General features: G+C 34.2%; 3 protein-coding genes across 3 annotated transcripts; 2 read left to right on the forward strand and 1 right to left on the reverse strand.

The window, feature by feature from the left end:
* Window positions 1-12,667: 12,667 nt before the first annotated feature.
* On the forward strand, window positions 12,668-15,102 carry LOC133316627 (ACT domain-containing protein ACR4-like). The gene is made up of 7 exons (XM_061518406.1): window positions 12,668-12,741; window positions 12,871-12,916; window positions 13,001-13,115; window positions 13,218-13,285; window positions 13,500-14,099; window positions 14,502-14,606; window positions 14,688-15,102. The coding sequence occupies exons 1-7, from the start codon at window positions 12,668-12,670 to the stop codon at window positions 15,024-15,026; spliced, it is 1,347 nt and encodes a 448-aa protein (XP_061374390.1). The 3' UTR covers window positions 15,027-15,102.
* Window positions 15,103-17,207: 2,105 nt separating this feature from the next.
* On the forward strand, window positions 17,208-22,389 carry LOC133316629 (uncharacterized). The gene is made up of 10 exons (XM_061518408.1): window positions 17,208-17,415; window positions 17,794-17,862; window positions 18,165-18,244; window positions 19,851-19,950; window positions 20,029-20,082; window positions 20,931-21,008; window positions 21,086-21,183; window positions 21,251-21,308; window positions 21,654-21,775; window positions 21,891-22,389. The coding sequence occupies exons 1-10, from the start codon at window positions 17,239-17,241 to the stop codon at window positions 22,045-22,047; spliced, it is 993 nt and encodes a 330-aa protein (XP_061374392.1). The 5' UTR covers window positions 17,208-17,238; the 3' UTR covers window positions 22,048-22,389.
* A 145-nt stretch (window positions 22,390-22,534) lies between these two features.
* Window positions 22,535-23,806, reverse strand: LOC133316628 (uncharacterized). The gene has a single exon (XM_061518407.1). It carries the CDS (start codon window positions 23,716-23,718, stop codon window positions 22,675-22,677), a length of 1,044 nt encoding a protein of 347 aa, XP_061374391.1. The 5' UTR covers window positions 23,719-23,806; the 3' UTR covers window positions 22,535-22,674.
* Window positions 23,807-25,386: the final 1,580 nt, after the last annotated feature.

Consider the following 25,386-nt stretch of genomic DNA (forward strand, 5'->3'; position numbering starts at 1 on the left):
TTATTGAATAGGTAATGTTATATATCGATAAAGACAGTGTCACATTGATTTTTAAAATATGGAAAATAACATGATAATAAATAGAAATAGAAAATGTTTATAAAAAAAAATAGAAATAGAAAATAAAAGAAGATTAAACTCTTAAGAAATAAGAGAAGCAAAAGTATATAATCAAATATCAGATTAATTAAACCTTCTTAGCTTGCTGCTTTACTTTCCAATCACAATTTTCTTTGGGCGCAATTAATAAAATACGAACTCTAATCAAGGATTTTATTAAAGAAATTGAAAAAACCTTAGCAAGGAAGGGAACTAAAAGAAAAGGAAGCCATCTTTGTGTAAGTTGCATATGAGTGAATTTACCCACCCAAAATAAAAAATGCTGCACGTGGACGGAAAGAGGAGAGATTATTTGATGTATTCACTCAACACTACACACAACCTAAGGGGGACAGAAATAGTGGCGGAGCCCGAAGAAAAATTCAGTCAATATCAAAAGATTCAATCAAATAGATTTCAGTCGATGTCAATGTTATATTATTTTTTTAAAATCAACCACTGTTAAGTTTGTAACATAATTTTTTTGAAAAATATATATCATTTTTAAGAATTAGCTCATGCTAAGGCACCGGCTTGAGTAGCAAGTGACTTCGCCACCGGAAAGAAACAATAAAAATACCTCTTTACGACAAAGGCAGGATTACTGCAAATAGATGAGAGCTGCAATTATTTTGGTTGCGGAGAGGGATATATATTTGGGCAATATTACTCTTATGTAATAGATTTTTTTTTTTATCTTATGCTTATACATCGATACTTGTGCCAATTATTTTTTATTTTATTTTTTTATTGGGCCCCATTTTAAATTGAGTGTGTAGATGATAACAAAATTTTTACGTGACATGAGACTACAATTACCTTATATATTTAGTAGGGAATTCAACCTATCGTAGGATTGTTATCCTTCATTCTTGTAGAATTGAAGTCATTAATAGTTATTACTTTATGAGGGGTAATATCTTGTATTTATTTTTTAAAAAATAGATTAAGTATTTATTGGTTGTTGAGTTTTCTGATACGACTCTTGCTATCCTAATTATTTTTTTAAATGGCCGTGGTTTATGGGTAATGCTGTATAGCATCAAACTTTCTTAAAAAAGTATTGATCACTTATCTTTCTTTTTTTTTTCAACCAAATTTCTTTTTTTTTTTTTTTGGTAAGCAACCAAATATCAACCTAGGGATGATAAGATGAAAACTTATATTTTATTATTATTTTTAATCAAATATCAACCTAGGGATAATAGTCCACATGATACAAATTATTGACAAGTTTTTAATCATTTAAATAATAATTATTTACATAAAATAATTCTTATGAAATATAATTGAACTTTCAATATACTATTTTTTTATATTCATTTTTTGAATTGATGGATAAGGTTGTGACATGTGTTGATAGTTTTTATCCATTTATGTTTATTTTTGTGAATTTAGAAATTTATTTTAAATTATTAGATAACCTGGAATATCCATGTAAATATAGTTGTCTCCAATGGATAAGAAATGAATATTTGCGATGGATACAGAGAAAGGTACATACACACTAGCGTCAACTCTAGCATCCATATGCATCCACTGTATAGTGCTAACTCATTTTTAATTTTTAAACAATTTATACAAAAGAGACATGTTATAGCCTATAGTACACTCTTAGAATTCAGGCGCTCGAGCTCCAATCACATAATACACTCTTTTTCTTGAGAGAGTGACCATTTTGTCACGCTTCACCAAATTATTTATCAGACTGCCACCGAATAGTAGAAATTCTCGGAATGCCACGCGGCATAATTCGCTCCACGGTGCAGCGAATTATGTTTGCAAATAATTTGCTACCCAGTGTAGCGAAATATGCAGTGTTAGGCTGCACAGTCAGCAAAAATTGTTGGATATATGCTCTTTTGGTCACTAAAGTCCTATTGGGCTTCAGTGACACTTGAGCCCATGAGGCTTAGGGTTGAGTTATGTCTAAGACCTAAGCATATATATTCATAGTTTTCTCCTCTTGTGCCTCCAAGGTGAACAGATCATCAGAAACAAACCAAAGAGACAGACGTTCATCATCTGAACGAGTGCCCACACACTTCCCCTTCCTCCTCGAGAGATAGTTTGGAAGATCTGCCACAGTCCAGCTTCAAGGAGGTTGTTCGTGCTGCGGCGCTGAGGTGAGCTGTTCGTGAAGAGAAATCCTACAAGGGAAGATTCTACACGAGACCTGCGCACCGAGAGGTAATTGTGAAACAAGGATAATTCGGTAAGCATACCAATGTACTAGGTCCTAAACCGCTTCCGCATAAATCTAAGATTTCCTACAATTGGTATCAGAGCCTTGGCTGTACATTGGTATGTGAATCTAGTTTCACTATTCATGTAATTAGTTTTGCTTCTTGAAATATGGCACCTAGGGTTCTAGGATTATGGTATGAATCTAGCATGTGTATTTTATAATTCATTTTCATAAAAGTTTAAATTTTAATCGGTAAAAATGCTTTAATCCATGGTTAGGGTCTCTCGTGTATTTCTCGATTTGTAACAAGGAGGCTAATCTCATATGATTAGGTTTCCTCCTTGCTGTTTTTGTTTATTTTTGGAATTTCTGTGTATTTTTTCAATATTTTGTAAAAGTTCAAGATCGAGAAATCGCAAGGAAGATGCGCAGTCAGCACTGTCGGAGACTTTTCGAGGACTTACTGATCTCGGAATGGGGCGATCTATATATGGTTGGAAAGAGGACGGAAATACAAACGCAACGGTGGGTGGATCGCCGCCATCTAAGACTCCACGCTCCGCCACGCGCCTCCACAAGAGGCTGAGAGTGGCCGCCACTCTCCGGCAAAGAATTGGAGAGTGAGGGAGCGTCCGGCCACCTTTTTAGGTGGTTTCGGCGGCGGTGCACTCGTCTCTATGTGGTGGTCCTTACCTTGGAGTTTCGGCTTGATTTGACTTCGGGTGACGGCGCGGCAGACCTGACGGCTAGGGTTCCTCTTTCGTGTTCTAGGGTTTCTCGCCAAAGGATTGGGTCTTTGGGCTTTTGGGCCCATGAAACCCTAAAGGGGCTTGAGACAGATACTATGGGCTAGGCGAAAGTCGAATTCTAAAGTTGTATTATTTAATTTTATTTTATTTTATTTTCTTTAAAATAGGAAGGCCATGGATTAAAGTAATTATGATTTATTATTTAATGCTTTTATTGATTGGTATAAATTATATGATTGATAATATGCTTTATTGCGATAACAAGCCATATAGAATAGGTAGTGCCATATTGTTGCATAACTTGTATGATTGCATGAGCATGATAGTTATTATGGGATTATTTTGATTTTAAATCATCCTAAGAAATTAATTAATAATTATTATGATTTTTATTAAAAATCTAGATTAATAATTGAATTAATTAATTTTGGATAATTAACATCATTAAAAATCTAGATTAATAATTGAATTAATTAATTTTGGATAATTAACATCAAGACAAATAATCGTTATGGAAATTATTTTGATTTCAAATTATCCTCATAAATGATAATTATTATGATTGTTGCAATCTAGATTAATAATTAAGTCAGCTATTTGGATGATTTAAATCTAGAAAAATAATTAGAGAAAATTTCCTAAGAGAATTCTTTTATTTTGCGAGTAATTTGTGGGTTTTTCTGAAATGGTCATGGAATAACACACGCTGCATACAACCTTCATGTATCATGATTGTTTGGAGCACACGCTGACGTAAAGTGACCGGATTTCAGGACCTTAATGCTTTCAAAATTATGTTAAGCTTAGTGCACGTTTATCGACGTTCTTACTTATATAGTTTTTGAAATCGAACAAAGGATACTCTCAATTAAATAATTCTTGGAAATTAGAAAATGTTGCTTATGTTGAATGGAAGGAGATTTAAATTAAGAGATTAATTTAACCTTCAAGCGCATTATAGGACCATTAATAAAATAATCATGTGAAGTCCCATCGAATAAGCATGATTGGATTTTATTAGATTGGACTTAAATATCTATGGGAGGAGATTTAAATTAAGAAATTAATTTAACCTCCAGGCGCATTGTGGGCCTATCAATAAAATAATCATGTGAGGCCCCAACGGATTAGCATGATTGGATTTTATTGGGTCTTAATAATTTCAAAATTTTAATAAAGTATTGTACAGCCCATCGTCGATAATACTAAGTTATTAAAGATAATTTTGAAATTAAACAATGAATTCGACTGGGCTTATGAAAATTCTCAAACAAAAATGTTGAATGGGTGAAGGTTTTAAAAATTTATTAATTTTAAAACCTGCGGGCTCCATTTGTGGGTTTATTAGTGAAATGGTTATCGCTGAAGCCCCATCGGATAAGGATAATCAGATTTCACTAGATTAAATCTTAATAATTTCAAAATTTTAGTAAAGTATTGTACGGCCCATCGTCGGCAATGCTTAGACACTAAGGATAATTTTGAAATTAAACAATGGTTAATTACGTTCAACTTTGGTAAAATTGTTAACCCTCCCATCGAGGCTCTGGCAATGGCACTGAAGGCCCAAATAACAATTTTGGTTTTTACAAGTGACTTGCCCATCGTAAGCCTTGTAAAGATAAACTGAAGGATTGTTAACAATAAACAAGAGTAGTTATGAGAATCTATTTGCACTTCGTTTGTTTATTGCATTATTTGTTTGTAATTGTGTGCTTTATATGTTTTTCAGAAAATATCTTAGAAATGATTTTGAGTCGAAAACCTCTAGATGGTACCAACTATGAATAAGTGAAAAGCAAATTTTTGATATTATTCTAAAACATGGAAGCTAAAATTTGTCCTGACAATGCGAGGGCCATAGCAACTGCAGAGAATGCGTCTAAGGAAACTAAGATGCATTTCTCATATTGGGAAATGACAGATATGGTAGTTCGCTGCTATATTATTGTCAGTCTTTCCAAATACTTGCAGAAGCAAGTGTACATGATTAAGAGTGGAGTAGAAATGCTTCAGACTCTTAATGACATGTTAGCTGCGTCTAGCAGCTCTGCTAGACAGAATGCAGTCGGTGCAGGTTTTGCTAAGAGTCTTGTTAAATCCAAAGGGAAACCCAAGGGTGGTAACAAGAACAAAATGACTTGGTTATCAGTTGTCAAACCAGTTGCTATGAAGAAGCCGCAAGGCAAGTTCTTCAAGTGCAGACTGAAAGAAAAATTGCCCAGAGGAGATGAAAAGAACCTGACATGGGCATATCAAGGCCTGATCAGTGAATGAATTATTGATTCAGGAATCACTGATTATGTTTGTTACTCTTTGTAGTAGTTCAAACATGGCATGCCTGTCAGCAATGGACATAGATATTTTAAGCTTGAAAATGGGAACTTGTGTCTGCATTTGCAGTAGGACAAGTTATTTATAAGACTATGGTTTTGGGTGAATGTTTATTTGTTCCAGATTTCAAGAGGAATTCAATTTTTGTTAGTTGTTTTGGTTAAAACATAGGTTGACAATGCAATTGATTCCTCAGTTACATTTCGAAGTTCATCTTCGTCTTGTTTGTTCTGGTACATTGTTTAAATAGTCTTTATTACCTATGTCCTATAACCTTTTTAAATTTGTTATGTTGAATGGAAAGGATGATGAACAAGAAATTTCACCAAAGAAATAAAAGTTTCAAATGAAACATAACTTTGGCCTTTGTGATTGAGTCATATTATCTCAAGTAGGAAACGTGTTTTAGTTAAAAGAAGGACTGAAAGTTCAAGAATCTTTTAACTAACAGCTACATGTTAGTCCTATTTGGAAGGTAAAATGGCCAAGCAATCCTACAAGGGCCAAAAAGGTTTGCGCAACTATTCAACTGGAATTGGTACATACTAAAGTATGTGGACCACTTAGCGTTCAGACCAGAAGAGGTGATGAGTACTTCATTATATGAATGTTTACTTTGGATTTGGACAGATGAACCAAGTGCGCCATAAGTCTAAAGCTTTTGGAAATTACCAAGAGGTTTAGTCTGAGGCAGAAAAGCATGTAGGTGTTCAAATCAAAACACTTTGGTCTACTATAGTGTTTGGCTACCTGTCTGGTAATTTCAGGTCTTACATGATTTAAGAGGGGATTGTTTTCGTAACTGTCAACTCTAAGAACGCGTTAGTTGAATGAAGTTGCAGTATGCAAAAATCAAACATTTCTAGACTTGGTGAAGATCATGTTCAGTTATTCATCTTTGCCAATGTTGTTCAAGGGAGATGCCTAAGAGAAGGAAATGTACCTTCTTAACTTGATTCCGTCAAAGTTTGTTGTAAAGACACCTAAAGAATTATGGAAAGGGTGCAAGCCCAGATCAAACCATATTCGGATTTAGGGTGCTATGGCACACGTCCTACAACAGCAGTCAAATGAGATGGAATCTTGTATGGAAGAGTGCATATCTTTTGGCTACCCTAAGAGAACTAGGGATGATTTCTTATTTAGTCTTAAGGACAAGATAATCTAAGTGAGCACTCACATGATTTTCTTAAAGGAGGACTAGATAAGAAATTATAAGCTCTGAAGTTAGGTTATTCTTGATGAGATTTATCTCAGATCAAGAATTTCCAGAATCTCTAGAAGCTTCATCCACTGTTCCCTTGATTGTTCAAGAGGGGATAGATATATCTCTAAGTGAACAAACAAGAGAACCATGATTGAAAATTCAACATGATAATATATAAGTGAAACTAGTAGAAATATTAGTATCACATGTAAAGGAACAATATCAAGGATAACCGGATCCTCAAGAAATTGAAGATCCATCATTTGACCCACTCTTTGTTTTACCTATAAATACACAAGGTCTAGTGCAGTACATTCGTAGTGGGAGAGAACCTTGTTAACTCTCAAGTTGTTTCTTGTTGAGTGACATTGATCTTACTAGTTACGATAATGCACTAGAAGATGTTGTTGATCAAGTGTTGCTCAGGCTATGAACAATGAGATGAAATACTTGTATTTCAACTCCGTTCAGTCCTAGTAAAGACACCAAGAGGGGTAAAACCCACAAGGTACATGTGGACATAAAAGACAAAGAGAGGATGGACAGAAATGTGAAAACCTTCAAAGCTAGCTTGGAGGCATTTTTTGCCAGACGCCATGCTTGAGTCTATCCAGATTCTCTTAATTGCTATAAGTCTCAATTATGAGATTTCATTTTGGGAGTTGGATGTCAGGATATCTACATACAACAACCAAAAGGGTTTGTAGCAAATGGGTAGGAACACACGGTATGCAAGTTGTGAAAGTCTATTTCATAGACTTAAGCAAGCATCCAGGTCTTGAAACATCAGTTTTGATCAGGTTATCAAAATTTTGATTTTGAGAGAACCTTGATGAATGATGTGTATTTGTATGTAAAGGATACAACGGAAGACAGTAGCTTTTCTGGTACTTTATGTAGATGATATGCTCCTTATTAGAAACAATGTGGAGGTAATATCAAGCATAAAGAGTTGGCTAAGTTAGTGTTTTGGTATGGAAGTACTGGGGAAGCCAATTATATTCTTGGTATAAAACTCTTATGAGGCCAGAAGAATAAGTTGTTGGCATCACCTCAGGCTACTTACATTGACAAAACCCAAAATTCAACATGAGAATTCTAAGAGAAGAATTATAATTCTCAGATGTGGAATTCATCTTCCTAAGGAGTGACCAAAGACTTCTAAGAAGGAAGAATGCATGAGCAAGATATCTTATGCTTTGGCAAAGGTAGACTCACGCATATCATGTTGGGCGTTAAACCAGACATCTGTCACGCAGTGGGAGTAGTGAGATAGTACCATTTTGAACCTAGAGGAATACTAGATTATTGTTAAGCATGTACTCAAGTATCTTTGGAGAACGAGAGATTATATGCTGGTATATTCTAGTGGGAGTCTTGAAAAGCTGAGTTTTCAAAAATTCAGTTATTTCAAGTGGATATTGACTCAAGAAAATCAACCTCGAGCTATGAGTTTTTCACTAAACTCAGATAGCATTAGAGGTAGATCTTGCAGACCCAGCTACTAAGAGTTTGCCTGAACTTGTGTTCGAGAGGCATGTTACTTCTTTGGGTCTTAGGAGGATCCCAGACTTGCATTAAGCAAGTGAGAGTTATTGGTTTCGTTGTGCTCTTGGAGTAAGATGATGAAACAATAAAATAATTTTCTTAATTTCATAAATAAGGTTTTATTTATTTATTTTGCGCACTATTTACAGACATAAAGGTCCGGATCAAATTGTGGAGTATATGATCATATGGATACGTTCATGGAGGACATGATCATAGGTTCTCACAATTGATGAATGAAGTCACAGCCGTTAAATAAAGTTGGGCACTTTATTCAGGCTGCAATATTTTATGAAATGATTTTGTCCGAATCATTGTAAAATATTGGTGTGAATTAACATTCACATTGAAAGGATCAAGGAGAGATTTGATTAAGGTTGTTTTTCTGTCATAAGGTATCAAATCTCCAGTTAACTATAGTTATGTGATTGCTCTTAATCCTGAGTTTATTATAAATAGGTAATCACATAGTTTTCATTCTTTGATTTACCAACGGGTGAGGTTCGATCTATTGATGGCCAATAACTCGGTATTTTGGGAGTGAGATTATTTGATTATCGGTATTTATGAGATAAACAACATGGAATTTGTAGGATATGTCCCCTTGATATGTTTTGGTACTTGGATATTAAAGACACTGGCCAGTGCATGTAATCCATTAGAGAAACTATCATAGTCAAGGGAATAAATAATTGATTGAGTTACGGAAAACTTGTCAATCAATTATAGACATTCTACAAAGGGGCGATGCATATTCATGTTATAAAGGTCATTAATCTTGGAGTTCACGTTCGGGCTTTTAGTGGAGTAGCGCCGAATTAGATAATCTTTCAAAGATTATCAGGAGCCTTGATCAATGACAAATGGTAGGTCCCCAGGCTAGCTCGAGACAAGGGATGGGGTATATTATCAGATGATGATAGCTTATGGGCTACATGGCCTTGGGTTTACGAACTCAAGTTTGTATCTTAAAGAGCAAGTGGGAGATTGTTGGATATATGCTCTTTTGGTCACTAAAGTCCTATTGGGCTTCAGTGACACTTGAGCCCATGAGGCTTAGGGTTGAGTTATGTCTAAGACCTAAGCATATATATTCATAGTTTTCTCCTCTTGTGCCTCCAAGGTGAACAGATCATCAGAAACAAACCAAAGAGACAGACGTTCATCATCTGAACGAGTGCCCACACACTTCCCCTTCCTCCTCGAGAGATAGTTTGGAAGATCTGCCACAGTCCAGCTTCAAGGAGGTTGTTCGTGCTGCGGCGCTGAGGTGAGCTGTTCGTGAAGAGAAATCCTACAAGGGAAGATTCTACACGAGACCTGCGCACCGAGAGGTAATTGTGAAACAAGGATGATTCGGTAAGCATACCAATGTACTAGGTCCTAAACCGCTTCCGCATAAATCTAAGATTTCCTACAAAAATGACACGTGTCAAGCTGACAGTAATTCGCTGGGGTGTCTAGCGAATTATGCCTGTTATGCTGCCAGCTTGACACGTGTCATTTTTGCTGATTGTGTAGCCTGACACTGCATATTTCGCTACATTGTGTAGCGAATTATTTGCAAACATAATTCGCTGCACCGTGTAGCGAATTATGCCGCGTGGCATTTCAGGAATTTTTACTGTTCGCGTGACAGTCTATTAAATAATTTGATGAAGCGTGGCAAAATGGTCACTGTTCCCTTTTTCTTTTAATGCTCTTTATTTCATCGTGTATATTTCTTATAATTTTTTATAATCATTTTTATTGTTATTAGATCATAATCAAATCAATCGTTGCTAAATAACATTAAGTGAGAATCAATAATTTAATTTTAATCTAACAACCATAAAAGTGGTTGTATGAAAAATAGGATTGTATATAGAGGCCTAAATAGGTTAGATGGCTTGTTGCCTTTTGCCTTATTTAACTTGCCCTCATTTGAAAAATGGTATAGGCTTGAGGTCATTGAAAGTCTTATTTAAATATCAAGTCATAAGCCTATTTTAGCATACTTGACTTCTAAGTCTTTAAACTCAACTCGTATTTTTTAATAAACAATATTTTTTTAATGAAATAATATCTTGGCGTTTTTTCAATGAAATAGTACCTTGTTATTTATCTTTTTTTTTTCAATGAAATTATATCTTATAATTTTTTAATTTTTTGAAAATTTTTCCTCTCACTTCGTAAACAAATTCTTTTTTAACCCTAAATTTCTTTGCTGCCATGCCACCACCATTTTTTTTCTCCGTCAAATTTTGCTATTTTTCTGCCTTGTTCTCAACTTCTCATCTCTTCTGAATCATCCATTGTTTACCATTGACTTTCAAAAATTTTGCAACCGATAGTAAGTCCTTATTTTTTGTACTCTTTTTGTCTCGTTAACAAAATTGCATCTTTCCAAAAAAATTATTAAAAATAAAAACATATTATTTGACTTATGGGTAGTGCATGCATCTACATATCTTATTCTTGCTTGTTGGGAATGTGTTTATATGTGTGATTTATTTTATTTATTTGTTTCTCTTTATTTATTCAATTATTTTTTGTTCAAAAATTCTTAGATAAATTGGTTGGTGAACATCTTCAGAGCTGAGGTTGTTGTTTTCTTTGCATGATTTGTCTATGTAAAATTTGAGTTGTAATATATTTATCATTTTTATTAGTCTAATTTAATTGACTTTCACTTGTTTGATGATTGCTTTTTTATACATTTAAATATCATGATTGTTTAGTCTCAAGATAAATACTTTTGTGTGTGGAGAAACACAGAGGTCAACTTACATAAGAATCATAATCTTACACCAAATCAGTTATAGTTTATTGAAAATAAATAATTAGTTAATAAATACAATTAAATAAGTTATAATTGTTAGGTGTACAAAAATTATTTGTTAAAATATGATATAAGACTTATTATTTTTACATTGATGTAAATTAATTGTATCTCATATATATATATCTGTGTATAAACTTTTAATTTATTTTAAATAAAATTAACATTTAATTTTTTAATTTAAAATCAATACAATTTGATTCGATTATTTTTTTTTTTTTCAATAACGTAGTTAAATTGTCAATATAACTTTTTTTTCTAACTCATTTATAATCCTAATTATAAATATAACCTCCCTTATTTTAAAATAGTAGATATTTGAGTAGTCTTCAATATGACACAGTAACTAAAATAATGTCTCACATCTTATTAAGTATGTGATGTGACAATAACTTTTATCACTTTTCCCAATTATTAAATAGTATGGATATCCATAAATACTCAATTCCATGTGGAATTGAAAATGAATACTTCTGAATCTTCTGATAGAGACGAGAAGGGCGCGGGAAGCTAGTAAGTAGTCCATCCCATTGACACTATACTCTATAGTCAAAAATACATAAATGTAATTTACAAAAAAATAAATAAATACATACATGTATTTACAGTGGATGCCAACTCATTCTTAAGCAACAACATATGCATCCACTATGGATGCCAACTCATTCCTGACGAGTTTGTAAGAAAGGGACATATAACAATTCCAGCCTGTTTGAATTTTTTTTTTTTAAGTTAGAAATTATTTTTAAGTTAAAATTAAAACAAAAAAACTAAAATTTATTTAGTGATTATATAAAAAATTTAATTTAAAAGTTGCTTATAAACACGTATTTTAAGAAAAATCTTCTCTCTTTTTTTTTTATAATTTTTATTTAAATTTTTTTAATAAGAACTTAAAAAAAAAAACTTTTTCTAGAAATTTTTGGTTTTTAATTTTTTTTATTATAAAAAAAGAACATTTTATCATAAAAGTTTCTTTTTAAAAATTTGTTTGACTTAATCTCTGCTTATAAAAATAAAAATAAAAATAAAAATTTCAAACTCAAACAGTCACTTCATTCCAACATTCAGGATGCTCATGCTTCATCTTCAACCACATAAATTTATTGTTTCATTTTTTTTTCCAATTTCTTCACATATTTCAACAAAACAAAGGTTAAAACACTTTTACGGCAAAACCTTAATGAAAATTGACTGAAGTTACAAGAAATAATTTTATTTTTATTTTATTAGGATATAATGTTGAAAACTTACAGCAATAATTAGTATTATCAGACATCACGGGCTTACTTATTGTAAGGATGTCACTGGTTTAATTTATATAATACTAAAATATAGTTTTTAAAGGAAATAAATTCTTAATTAGTAATTAAACATTTCTTACTTATTAATTCCGGCGATGAATAATTCAATAAATATATAATTCTTAATTCACTTGATTATTCTGATTTGTGATATATATATGTAAATGTAAATTTGTGATACGGTGAGTTAACTTATTACTGTGTTGTATGTGGTTCGGAAAATCTTGGTCCAGCACAGGAGCGAGCCACCAATTCCCATCCCATGGTACAAGGAAAGTGCAATAACCAGACACACAAATCAAATCAAATCAAACACACAAACTCACACCCCAAAACAAAACATACTCACTCTCCTCGTTATCTAATATCACACAAAACAAACACAAAACTACTCTGTTTCTGTTCACACCACATCCCATGGATTGTTGGTCCTCTTCTCAGCCTATGGACGATGAATTCGAGAAGCTTGTCATTCGAATGAATCCTCCCAGGTAACCAACCTACTTTCAAACATGTTGTCGTTTATTCTTTTTTTTTTTCTTGTGTGTTATTCTATAACTGAATTGTCATGTTATTTTTATTTTTTTTTGATACATTGTCATGTTATTTTCTTGCCACAGAGTCACTGTGGATAGCAATTCCAATAGAACAACCACTGTGATTAAGGTGTCAAATTGAACTTTCATGGGCTTGTCTTTTCTGCATTGCTAAATGTTCTTTTTGGTAACCAATTTTTCATGGGAATTGCAGGTTGATAGTGCAAATAAGCGTGGGAGCTTGTTGGAAGTGGTACAGGTTCTTACTGATATGAATCTTATTGTAAGAAGAGCTTACATTTCCTCTGATGGGGAATGGTTCATGGATGGTAGGGTACCCTTCACAATTCACAATTTTCCATCTACTAAACACCATTGCTTTGCTAAATATGTATTCATATAATCTTGTTTGGTTTTTGCCCACTGTCCAGTCTTTTATGTTACGGATCAAAATGGGAGAAAGTCTCTTCCTGATGATGTAGCTGACCGTATTCAACAGGTAGATCTGAAAAACTAATCTGAAATCATTTTTAATTTGACATTCCTTGTGCTTCTATTTGTTCCTACCCAATTTGGGAGTGGAATCAAATAAACAGCCAGATTGAAAAAGAACTAGAAAAACACAAGAAGAACTTGTTTGTTTTCAACCTTGAATCTGCAATTTTGCTCTTTGCATATCATTTTGTACTGATAATTATTTTTGCTTGCCCTAGTCACTGGGTCCAAGAGCCCGTAGTTTCCGGTCATTGAGAAGATCTGTTGGGGTTCAAGCAGCAGCAGAACATACAACCATTGAATTAACTGGAAGAGACAGGCCAGGATTGCTTTCAGAAGTTTTTGCTGTTCTTGCAGATCTCAAATGCAATGTGGTAGCAGCAGAAGTCTGGACACACAATTCAAGAATGGCATCGGTTGTTTACATCACTGATGAGGCAACAGGGTTGTCAATAGACAATCCTGATCGCCTTGCTAACATTAAGCAGCTTCTACTGTATGTGCTGAAAGGAGACATAGATAAGAAGAGTGCCAACACTGCTGTTTCTGTTGGTTCTACTCACAAGGAAAGGAGGCTGCATCAATTGATGTATGCTGATCGTGATTATGACATATATGATGGGGATTATGGATCAACAAGTGAAAGGAACAAGCTCCTTGTAACTGTTGATGATTGCACGGATAAGGGATACACCGTTGTGAACTTAAGGTGTCCAGACCGACCAAAGTTACTATTTGATACTGTGTGCACACTCACAGACATGCAATATGTTGTGTACCATGGAACTGTCATTGCTGAAGGACCAGAGGCATATCAGGTTTGTTATTGATGTTCTTGGAATTCACATTTGGTTAGCACATGCATATCATAGCAACTTAAGCTTGATAATTATCATACCAGATTACATGTATGTTAAAAAAAACCACTCCCTCTTAAACCCGACTAGCTGAGTGTGGAGTGAAGTAAATCTTTGTACGTAGCCTTACCCTTGCATAATTGTCAAGAGACTGTTTCCTGGATTCGAACCCATAACCTTTCAGTCATGAAGGAACAATTTTGCCACTGCTCCGGTTCGCTCCCGGTATTACATGTCATGTTACTTGAGTTAAAAAGCATATTCTCACAACTCCTTTCTATCTGCTTGTTTGTGGTTGCTAGTGAAATTCATCACTTTAAGGTACCATTAAATTTCACTAATTTGTTTTGCCTTGTTTTATAGGAATATTACATAAGGCATGTGGATGGATGTCCTATCAGTTCTGAAGCAGAAAGGCAAAGAGTGATTCACTGCTTGGAGGCTGCTATAAGGAGAAGAACTTCTGAGGTACTAAACATGATTTGGATGCTAATTCACAAGTTCTAGCCAATGTTTATAAGTGATACTATAATTTTGTATTTGATATAGGGCATAAAGCTAGAACTCTGTGGTGAAGATAGGGTTGGCCTTCTGTCCGATGTAACTCGCATTTTTAGAGAAAATGGTCTTTCTGTCAACCGTGCTGAGGTTACAACCCGGGGTTCCCAAGCCATGAATGTTTTTTATGTGACTGATGTAGCTGGAAATCCAGTTAAGAGTGAAACAATTGAGGCAGTTCGAAAAGAAATTGGCTTGACTATACTGCATGTAAAAGATGATGGCTGCTCAAAATCTCCATCCCAGGAGAGTGGAAAATTCTCTCTGTGTAATCTCTTTCGATCAAGCTCTGAGAAGTTTCTTTACAACTTGGGTCTGATGAAGTCTTGAACATAGTGCATTTCCATAATTAGGAGCCATCTATAATGTTCTAATTTGTAAATAGTAGCTTAGTTTTGCCTACAATTGAGCTTCTTTGGAACCTCATTGCAATTCTTGATGGTAGATCATTCTAGATTTGGTGTCAGCATAAGTTGTAATCAAATTGTAGAGTTTGATCTAGCCTTGTTTCTTTCTAAAAGTGTATATTAGTTTGCCTTTGTTACATGCTTTTAGCCTCAAAGCTTTGTCAATATACATGTATATGAGCAGTGGCGGACCCAGGAAAATTTTTCTATGTCCGCATATTTAGTGGCGGGGGTGCTGCCCCCGAATTGTTTTTTGTAAATTTTTTAAAAAAATTAACGCTTAAACCCGCTCATAATCTAGTTGCTTTCATAACAAAGGATGAAGAAATCATGGGAATAGGAAATCATGAGAATAGGTATGTGACAGGAGAGGAAGAATAAGTTTTCTCTCTAATCAATTTGAGTTGCTACGTTATTTTAATCATCTCTGTACGTTGCTACGTTGCTAACTAATATAAGAATAAATATCATTTTTGGTCCCTAACAAAATAATTCGGTCCCCACTTTAGTCCTTATAAAAAAAAAGAGTCACCTGGTCCCTATGAAATTTAAAGTGGACTTATTTTAGTGTTTTTGAGATTAATGTAGGTCTTTTTTGAATTTGCGAGGGATCACGATTTTAATTAAATTGATCTACTTTGAATTTTTTTGGGACCTCCTCGAGACTAATTTTTGGTAAGGGACTAAAATGGGGACCACATTTTTTGTTAGGGACTTAAAATGATATTTACTCCTACTATAAATATTGAACCAAGAGACAAATAATAACCTACCTGACTAAAAAAAAAAATTAAAATCCAAAATCTCATGTCCGCACTTGCGTACATGTGACCCAACCTGGGTCCGCCAGTGTATATGAGCCTACTGTGAGTACTCGAAGCTCCACCACAGGACAATTGTTTGGAACACTGACCAAAATATCACTGTTCACCAAGTTTTTTACCTAAATGCCACGCAAACAGTGTTATTTTTCCGTATGCCACGTGGGCAAGTTCGCTGGACATTGTAGCAAACTCAGTTTGCTGATGTGTCACGTTTCTAGTGGATAACATGTATCAAGTTTTTAAAAAAAAAATACCAAGTTCGCTACATTGGGTAGCGAACTTGGTGTCTACTAAAAATGTGACACGTCAGCAAACGAATTCGCTATAGTGTCCAGCGAACTTGTCCACGTAACATTGAAAAATAACACTGTTCACGTGACATTTAGGTAAAAAACTTGGTGAACAGTGACATTTTGGTCACTGTTCCCAATTGTTTTAAGAAAAAAATAAATCATCAATGAATAGAAAACAAAAATGAACGAAGAATGTCGAGTGCGAGTAATACACGGAGTGCGGTTAATTGTTGCAGTTCAACTCGAGATTATTGATTAAGTTAGAAATAATGTCTTATAAATTGATCTACATGGTTTGTGATATATTATTGTGAAAGTTAACTAATTACTAGATTCATATTTTTTAATATCACGAATATATATATTTATGAAAAAGTTGTTATATTTGGCTAATTGAGTTATTCTGCTTTTTTTTATTTTTTATTCAAGAGCTTAAAATTAATAATGTTGCTCTTTCTTAATCTCGATAAACTATAGGATTATGAAACGGTGTTCTCCATAGAGGAAGTTTAGTTCATAAACATTATAAATTATCATCAATGATACCTTTAACCTAAATTAATTGAGCTCGGCGGTCATAAATATTATAAATATAATTGAAAATTTTACAAGCCACGAGATATAGCAAAATAGAAACAGTAACTAAATTATAAGTATAATTTCATAAACTATATTATACCTCTTATTTAACGTTCATTCATTCAAAAATGCTTGTTTTAATCTAGTGTATTTTTTTTTAAACGAAGTATGAACTTCAGATAAACAGTAACTATTTTGGAGTTCTCACTTTTCACCTTATAGATTCGGATTTGGATTGATGAAAGCAAGATAGAAAAATAGAATTCCACGTTGTGGAATTTAGATGATTTGATTCGTGACACGTGGCAAAATATTAGAAGTGAAGATTAAAAAAAAAAAGTGTTAATAGGTCAAACATGAATATATGTTCGAATAAATAAAAGTAAATCAAAAAATTCCACCAAAAAATGAGGTTATTTATCTCTACTTGAAAGTTGAAATGGTGCTGAGGCTGAGTTCTGTGGTTTCAGTTGTGTGTCCGAGTCATTTGAGGAAACCAAGGTTTGCCTTCGGAACTGGTGCTGGTGCTGCTACAATTAGAATGGCCTTCACTGAAACCCCTTCAACCTCCAAAGTCATGGATTCTCATCTGCACGTGTGGGCTTCTCCTGAAGAGGTAACATAACATACTTACACTTCTTCATATAGGGTTGAGTCTTGTTTATTCCAAATCTCAATGCTTTATTATTATTATTATTATTTGGTTCAAGTTGGATTAATGTTTTTCATCTTCTAAACATAAATAAAAGTGTAGGAGATAACATCATAAACATTAATCCCTATTATATTACTTAAGAAATGACACTTAGAACGTTTTTATTAATTTTATATACAAGACACTATATAATTACAAAAATTGATACACATTTGTTGACTATTAAATTTAATTCATCAAAACTTTTCTGCATAATCCTATGCTGTAATTTATGTGAAAAATAATGATTTTGTACTATGTTCCTGACTTCATACTTCTTCTTTTTTTTGGAAAATGAAGGCTGGTAAATTCCCTTACTCTCCTGGACAAGAGCCCTCTTTACAAGGAAATGTAGACTTTTTGCTCCAGGTAAATTCCCTTAGTTTATTATCTCTCTACCCATGTTCATCCTTGGTCACATTAATTTAGGAATAGTATATATATTTTTGAATATTTTTTTTCTTGATATTCATATTTGCTTAAACAGTTTGTAGACACTTTATTATTGTATTTCCTGCAAATCTTGACTCATTCATGTAGAATGTGATGCAGTCTCCCTATCTGCTATTTGACATAAATCCTAATTGCTTGAGGTTAATTACATGGAAACTGATTGTGATTGGATTTGTGTTTGTGTATATATCATTGATGCTGATACTTGCTTTTTCCAGTGTATGGAGGAAGCAGGAGTAGATGGTGCACTCATCGTGCAGCCAATTAATTATAAATTTGATCATAGTTATGTCACAAGGTATGTTCAATATTTCTTTTTTCCCATTTGATGTAAGAACTCAGTGATTCAGTGCTTTTATAGCCTTTTAGACAATAATGCAATGACAGTTGGTGTGGATGGAATATCTAGTGGTAATATATGATCTCAGATTTGACATGCTTTCCATGCTGGAATTGCTAGGGGAAAAAAGAGAATAGGGTACAGAGAGAAGGATTGGGAGAGATTTGAACACTCAATAATGCTAGTTAGTACTGGACATTCTGTTACAAAGAAGAAAAGTGGAAAAATAGCTCTTTTGTAATAGGAAAATAGAAGAAAAGATCTCCAAAATTCTTGGAAAACAAAATTATATAATGGATCTATTCATTCATAAAATTAAATTATTCTGCCCTACGGAATTCTGTCCACTATTTCATTACCATAGGAGGTTAGAGGTTCATATAATTACGTCTAATTATGAAGGAGGGTGGTGCAATCCATGACTTAACTTGTTAACCTGCGTTAATTCAATGATATAGAGTACTTCAAAGAATACTTGATTGAAAACTTAATTTCTTTCAAATGCAGAGAAACAGTTGATGCTCATTGCATGTATCAAAGCTTTTATTTCTTAATGCAGAAAACTTGACAAGAAATGATGAGTTTATGAACCATCAAAGATAAGAGCACCATGAACTTTCTGGGCTTTGATAACTGCTATGTTGATTCAAGCAGTGTTTCTAGTTTAATCGAAATTGGAAAAATGTTGCATTTTATGCTGCATGGAGAAATAATTTTATTGATAGCAATTTTCTGAAAAGTGATTTTAATAGGAAATACAATACCTGATATTGAAGGAAAGTTTAATCCCAAAGTCCTAAACAATTAGTATTTCTTCTCATTTGATCTCTGATGGAACCCAATTTGATAACACTGAATTTACTTAATCAATTGAGGCATAGCCTCTTTTTACAAACAAGACACCAAAAGACCCCAACTCACCCTTAGAACCAACTACCCTAGGCTCTAAGAGATCCCAATATTCACTCAACACATGCCTACCTCACTCCCCTCATTTCCCCTCCTTTTATCCTATCCACTAAGAATATTCTAGAACTAACTAACTCTCTTCCTTTTCTCTCTCTATAACAACCCCTATACTATTTATCCATCATACTCCAGGCCCATCAATCTCCAAATACTAAACCTATGTATTCAGAATAATGGTTTCATACTAATCATCCTTTTCTATTGTATTTCTTAATTGCTTGAAGAAAGGAGCCCTCCTAGTTTATTTGTGCATGTGTGTGTGGACATGGATGTGCACATATTAAGAAGCTTTCATAGTTAGTAAAATATATTCTCTTTACTTTTTTTCTGGGTATTGGTAATCTCAGATTCTCAGGTGCAGGTAACTAAGATGTGTGATTTATGAATGTTCTGAAGCTATGCATCATTCGATTAGTTGCTATCATAATATTAGTTGCCCAGTGAGTTGGATGGCCATCCACTAGGGGAGGAACTTTTACTTTGACTCAATTGTGCAGTTCACTGTAGTCATTACATCTTCCATGCTATGGCTTCTTTTAATTTTTTATAATGTTAATCGTATGATATCACTCATGTCAATTTGTTCATTGGACAGCGTTTTGAAGAAATACCCGACCAAATTTGTTGGTTGTTGCCTTGCTAATCCAGCTGACGATGGAAGTGGGCTTAAGCAGTTTGAACATCTTGTTTTGAAGGTCTAATTGATAATTTCTTTTTATCAGATATCTGATTTCCGTGGTAAGCATTTAAAGTTTTCTTTTTGTTTGTATTAGGATGGTTATCGTGCTGTTCGATTCAACCCTTATTTGTGGCCAACCGGAGAAAAGGTAGGCAACCCCCTTTCTTTTTCACACGTCTGTCTATTCATGGTATAAGCTGTGGAGATACACTTTAGCCATCATTGTTCCCGCCTAACCCTTCTACATCACTTTGATTAGTCAAGAGGGTTGTAATTAATAAGAAGGGAGACTTCCTTCTCCGGAAATGCATTGACTATTCAGCGATGATTGTATTCATCAGTCAATGTAACATGAACCAACCTGTCTAAATAGGACTTTAGGAGGAAAGTTTATAGGACTGGCTTAACTGTTGGGCTGTATGATTGAAAGTTGTTTGTTACTTTCCTAGGAGCTTTCTTATGAATAAGGGCAGATGGAAGGATAACAAGAAAGTAATGACCTGTTTGTTTTTAGCTGACCTTTTGAACAAAAACATAGATATAGACATGTTAATAAGTAATTAAAACAGGATATCCAGAAACAAAGGATATCAATTTGTTTAACAAGAAACATAAGATGTAAATAATACTAGATTTAGGCAAAACTTTGTTGTAAGGTTGTTTCTTTCTATTGTATTTTCTTTTTTAAAAATTTAAATTTGATTCAAGTGCAACTTTTTATACTGTCAAGAAACAAGTGCCATATCACTGTAGACTTGTAGTACATGCGGTTTTTTCACTTTTAGTTAAAGATTTGAACTGCTTTTTGAATAGGTGGCATCATATGTTTCATTAATAGTATACTTCTTACATTTTATTGGATCAAAATTGAGTTTTCAGACCGAACACAATGCCATCATCTCATCCATGTAACCGACTCACCTAGTGGAAAAAGGCTTTTGTTGTTGTCGTCATGTTATGTTTTGGATCTACAATATTTGAATGATCTCACTGCAGATGACAAATGAAGTCGGAAAGGCAATTTTCCGAAGGGCTGGAGAACTCAGTGTACCAGTGGGCTTCATGTGTATGAAGGTACAGTTGTTGACTTGTTGGAACATTTTTTATATGATGTAGATGAAACTAAAAATTACTGATTTGAATAATTTCAGGGGCTTGATCTGCATATTTCTGAAATTGAAAGATTGTGTACGGAATTTCCATCAACAGTTGTATTGCTTGATCACTTGGCCTTCTGCAAACCACCAATGTAAGTTATATTATAATCATTGTTTCAATGGCCAAGAAATGTACCTTACATGAATATTGTATTGCAGAAATGACGAGGAAGGTCTTGTCTTTTCTCAGCTTTTAAATCTATCCAGATTCCCCCAGGTAGCTACCTGATTATTTCCTCATAGTCATAAGCAGAACTTCAAAGAAGCGAAGCATGCCTAAATTTTCAATTAATTGCACTTTTTCTATATTGCTGAAGACCTTGACAGAAGCAGAAATTTATAACATCCTAGTAGATGCTTATTTTATCCTTTTTGCTAATAATAGACATCAACTATGAGTAAAATAGTAAAATGCACATAAGATTATATCTGAGGTATGGATATGATTCTTTAAGTTCGTATAACTGTCTGAAATGCCTCATCAGAATAATTGTTATTCTTTTTTGTTTTTTGGTAGTGAAACCTCTGGCATTAGGAATACTAAATTTTGAATTTTTGACAGGTATATGTGAAATTTAGTGCCTTTTTCAGATTGTCAAGGGTGCAATTTCCTTTTCTGGATTTGTCTCCTCTCTTGTCCCAAGTTGTCTCTAGCTTTGGTGCTAACCGTGTAATGTGGGGCAGGTGATTTCCAATCATACATGTGTTCAACTACCGAACTTTGTGAGGAAACAGTAGAATGGGATATAATTTTATTTGTAAACAATCATAACGACTTGTTTCAATGATGTTGTGGCAGCGATTTTCCATTTGTTGTTCCTGAATGTGGCTACAAAGGAGCAAAAGAAGCAGCGCATCTTATTGCCAATCAGATCTCTTTGCCTTCGTCTGATTTAGAGTGGATCATGGGGAGGACGGCTACACAACTCTTCCAAAGCCAATTGACTGCCTCTTAGCAAGGTTTTCACTTTTCATTGAGATTGGGAAAGCTGTTTCTCAAGTTGAGCCTTATAAAACATTTGTAGATATTATATCAGACATTGCATGTTGAATGTAATGCATACAATTGTGGCAGCAATGAAGACGTTTGTTTTACTGGGCTCTTCTTGTTTTTAGTAACCCCAAGATACATTACGGACACATTTTGCTGTTTGTCCTCCTAAATCATCTATTAATTTCAGAAAACAAAGTACATTTGCCCTGCTGTAGGGTTCAATGATGCTGGTCTAGCTGAATAACCTGCGCTGAATGAAGGGCAAAGAACACTTTGTAATGATAAATGTAGCATTTAGTGTAACTTTAAATGGATTTGACTCCTACATTTTACATATGATTTGTTTGAAGAGTTGGAAGTTGGGAATGAATAGAAAAACCTCAAATTGTATCGTAAATTTGGATTTCTATCCATATAGAAGAGATATTCAAAACTAAGAAGAGGTAATGGGTTTCCAAAACTCATTGGCAAAACACTCCATTGGAGAACACCAACAAGGCGAAAATGAGTTACATGGATCACAATGAACACCAACTTCAAATACAAAATTAATTACAAAAAAAAAAAAAAGCAGCCAAGATCACACAAGTCAGATGCAACCATTTTTAGGCTTAGGCTCAGTATGTTTGGCATCAGCATTTTTTCTCTTCTTTCTCCTCAATTTCTCACAAGCAAATGCTCTCTCCAACTGCTCCACCCTGTTTGAGAGTGAGTTAAGAAGCTTAGTCTGCATCTCATTCCTCTGAAACAGCTGAGCCAGCATCCCCATCATCTTCTCATTGTCCCCCATCATCCGCTCCAACAGCTCCCTGTTCCTATCACCTTCCTCTCTTCTCCCACCCTTATAATCCTCCTTATCCTCCTCCTCCTCCTCACATCCTACTCCACCCTCCTCTTCTTTCACCAAACAATTCTCCCCACTTTCCTCCTTAACCAATCTTGTTCCTACACTCTCCTCTCCCAGACATTCACCCCCACCATCCTCCTCCTCCTCCTTCTCTTCTACCTTCATCTTCTCCTCATTCCTCAAACCTTCCATTTTTTTACCTTCAACATCCCTCCCCTCCTCCTCTTCCTTCACCAAACAATTCTCTTCAACTTCCTCAACCAATCTTGTTGATTTACCCTCCTCATTCCCTAAAGCTTCAATTTTCTTACCCTCAGAATCCTCAACTTGTGGTTGATCTTGATCAGTGGGACCCACCATATGATCAACCATTTCTTGAAGAGCAATGGCTTTCTTGATTATAGACTTTCTATAATCCCTGACACCAGGGTAGTGAAGGACACTAACGGAGTCCAACTTAAGGAGCAAGTTCATGATGGTCTCGCTCACCCTCAACCTTTCTCTGTGCTCTTTCTTTATTAGCTCAACCGTCTCGGGAGCATAAACCTTGCTCTCAATTTTCTCCACCTCTAACCTTATGGCTGCGATCCTCCTCATACTGTTCCTCACCAAGAACCCTCTCGCCACCTTCTGGATCTTGATGGCCGAGCCGGTTCTATCCCTGGTTCGCTGTGACTCTGACCCAACGAACCGGACCGGGATCGAAACCACCTTCGACGGTGCCTTGTAATTAGCCTGAGGCATTCCACACTTGGTTCTGTACAGAGGTGTGTTGTTCATCTGCATCGTCCCTTTCGATGTTGTGAATGTAAATTACTAATTTTGCTGTGTGGTTTTTGTGAGGGTTTTCTAGTGTTGGCCAAAACATTTATAACGGAGGAGGACGAGGTTGTTCGTTGGAACATTTGAAAGTTCGAGAAGTTTCAGGATTGAGGTATTCTAGAAAATATTAACAACCGCTTGCTTACGTGACATTTTCTCTTTCTTTCTAGATAACTGTCGATGCTTCTCGTGTTTTGCCGCGGATTATGTTGTGACTTTTCTGCCACGTCATTTTTTTTAGTAAATTAGAAGGCAGATATTCTTTTATGCTAATTTTTTTTTTTAAATTTAATTAAATTAAACGCACGTGACTTTCGTTAGCTGGAAGAATTCCATTTTTAGTATTTCTTGTGTGCCTGCCAACACATATAAACTTTATGAGATCAATTCGTCTACATTTTGAATCCGATCCATGTTACTATTTGATGTGTTTGTGTTTCAGGAAATTATTTTTTCTAAACACATTACATATTTTTTATGACAACATTTGTAAGATGAAATATGATAGTAAAAAATGTAATTAATTTAAGAGAAAAACTAAGTAATAGAAACATTATTAAAGTGAAATTTGCAAACAAAAAAGCACATTACTTGAATGGTCATTTTATTTGAAAAATTAGTACTTACTAGATCAACGCTATTTTGAAATCTTTCAAGGTTTTGAACCTGGTAAACTTGTAATCCATTTATATTTATTTTTAAGTACAGTGTAATCCATCATTTAATTGTTATCAAGGCCTCAAGGGTATCAAATCAGGTCATGCTAGCCCATTAAGCGCTCAAATAGATTTGGGCCCAAAAGATGAATCGGACCGGTTCACAGTATGGCCTAAACATAATGTCGGGCCTAGCAATTATGAATCAATGAATTGAATACTTTTAAGCTTGATCTGACCCATCAAAAGATTATAACCCAATCTTTGTTGACTCACACTCTGCAAACAGCGTGCGTGCCTCTAATTTGTAAATAGTAGCTTAGTTTTAACTAGAAGTGGGCTAGATCTTTCTAGATTTGGTTTAAGCATAAGTTGTAATCAGATGTCAGATTGTAGAGTTTGATCTAAGCATGTTTCTTAGTAAAAAAAATGTATGTTAATATGCCTTTGTTACATCCTCGTGATCTAAGCATGGTTGTAAGCACAATACATAATGTATGATACAATGAATGTAATTTCTTAAATACAAGACGTGTCAGATGTAATAAATATTAACCTATAAAGGGTATGTATCACTTTGCTTTTATTGAAATGTTTGTGAGTTAATTTTGAACATGATAAAAAATGTAATCCATCGTTGAATTGTTTTTATGGGTGTCAAATGAAGTTATTCTAACCCATTACATGCTCAGTTGAATTTGGGCCCAAGCGACAAATCGAGTTTGTTTATAAGTATGTCAACTGATTTTATTTTACTTATTAAATAAGTTCTCGTATAATTAATAAATCGGAATTATTAAATATAAATAGAATTAACGGCTCGAGAATATAACTTATACTGATATAAAATAATTTTTTTTCTTTAAAATTATTATGTTTAGTGCTTTTATCACATATATAAAATAGATAAAATTTTATTAAAATTTATGAATATTCATAAAGGGAGATATAAATATAAAAATTTCATATAAGCTTG

Source organism: Gastrolobium bilobum, unplaced genomic scaffold (genome assembly GCF_033153095.1).
Source record: "Gastrolobium bilobum isolate Gb01-03AN ecotype WA unplaced genomic scaffold, APGP_CSIRO_Gbil_v1 utg1827, whole genome shotgun sequence".
NCBI lineage: Eukaryota > Viridiplantae > Streptophyta > Magnoliopsida > Fabales > Fabaceae > Gastrolobium > Gastrolobium bilobum.

Bases quoted from the DNA above. Each gene is read 5' to 3' on its own strand.
- LOC133316627 (XM_061518406.1), top strand. From the start codon at position 12,668: ATGGATTGTTGGTCCTCTTCTCAGCCTATGGACGATGAATTCGAGAAG. The intron at 13,116-13,217 runs GTAGGGTACCCT...CCCACTGTCCAG, and splicing joins TGGGGAATGGTTCATGGATG to TCTTTTATGTTACGGATCAA. The intron at 14,100-14,501 runs GTTTGTTATTGA...CTTGTTTTATAG, and splicing joins AAGGACCAGAGGCATATCAG to GAATATTACATAAGGCATGT.
- LOC133316629 (XM_061518408.1), top strand. From the start codon at position 17,239: ATGGTGCTGAGGCTGAGTTCTGTGGTTTCAGTTGTGTGTCCGAGTCAT. The intron at 18,245-19,850 runs GTATGTTCAATA...TTCATTGGACAG, and splicing joins GATCATAGTTATGTCACAAG to CGTTTTGAAGAAATACCCGA. The intron at 21,184-21,250 runs GTAAGTTATATT...ATTGTATTGCAG, and splicing joins GCCTTCTGCAAACCACCAAT to AAATGACGAGGAAGGTCTTG.
- LOC133316628 (XM_061518407.1), bottom strand. From the start codon at position 23,718: ATGCAGATGAACAACACACCTCTGTACAGAACCAAGTGTGGAATGCCT.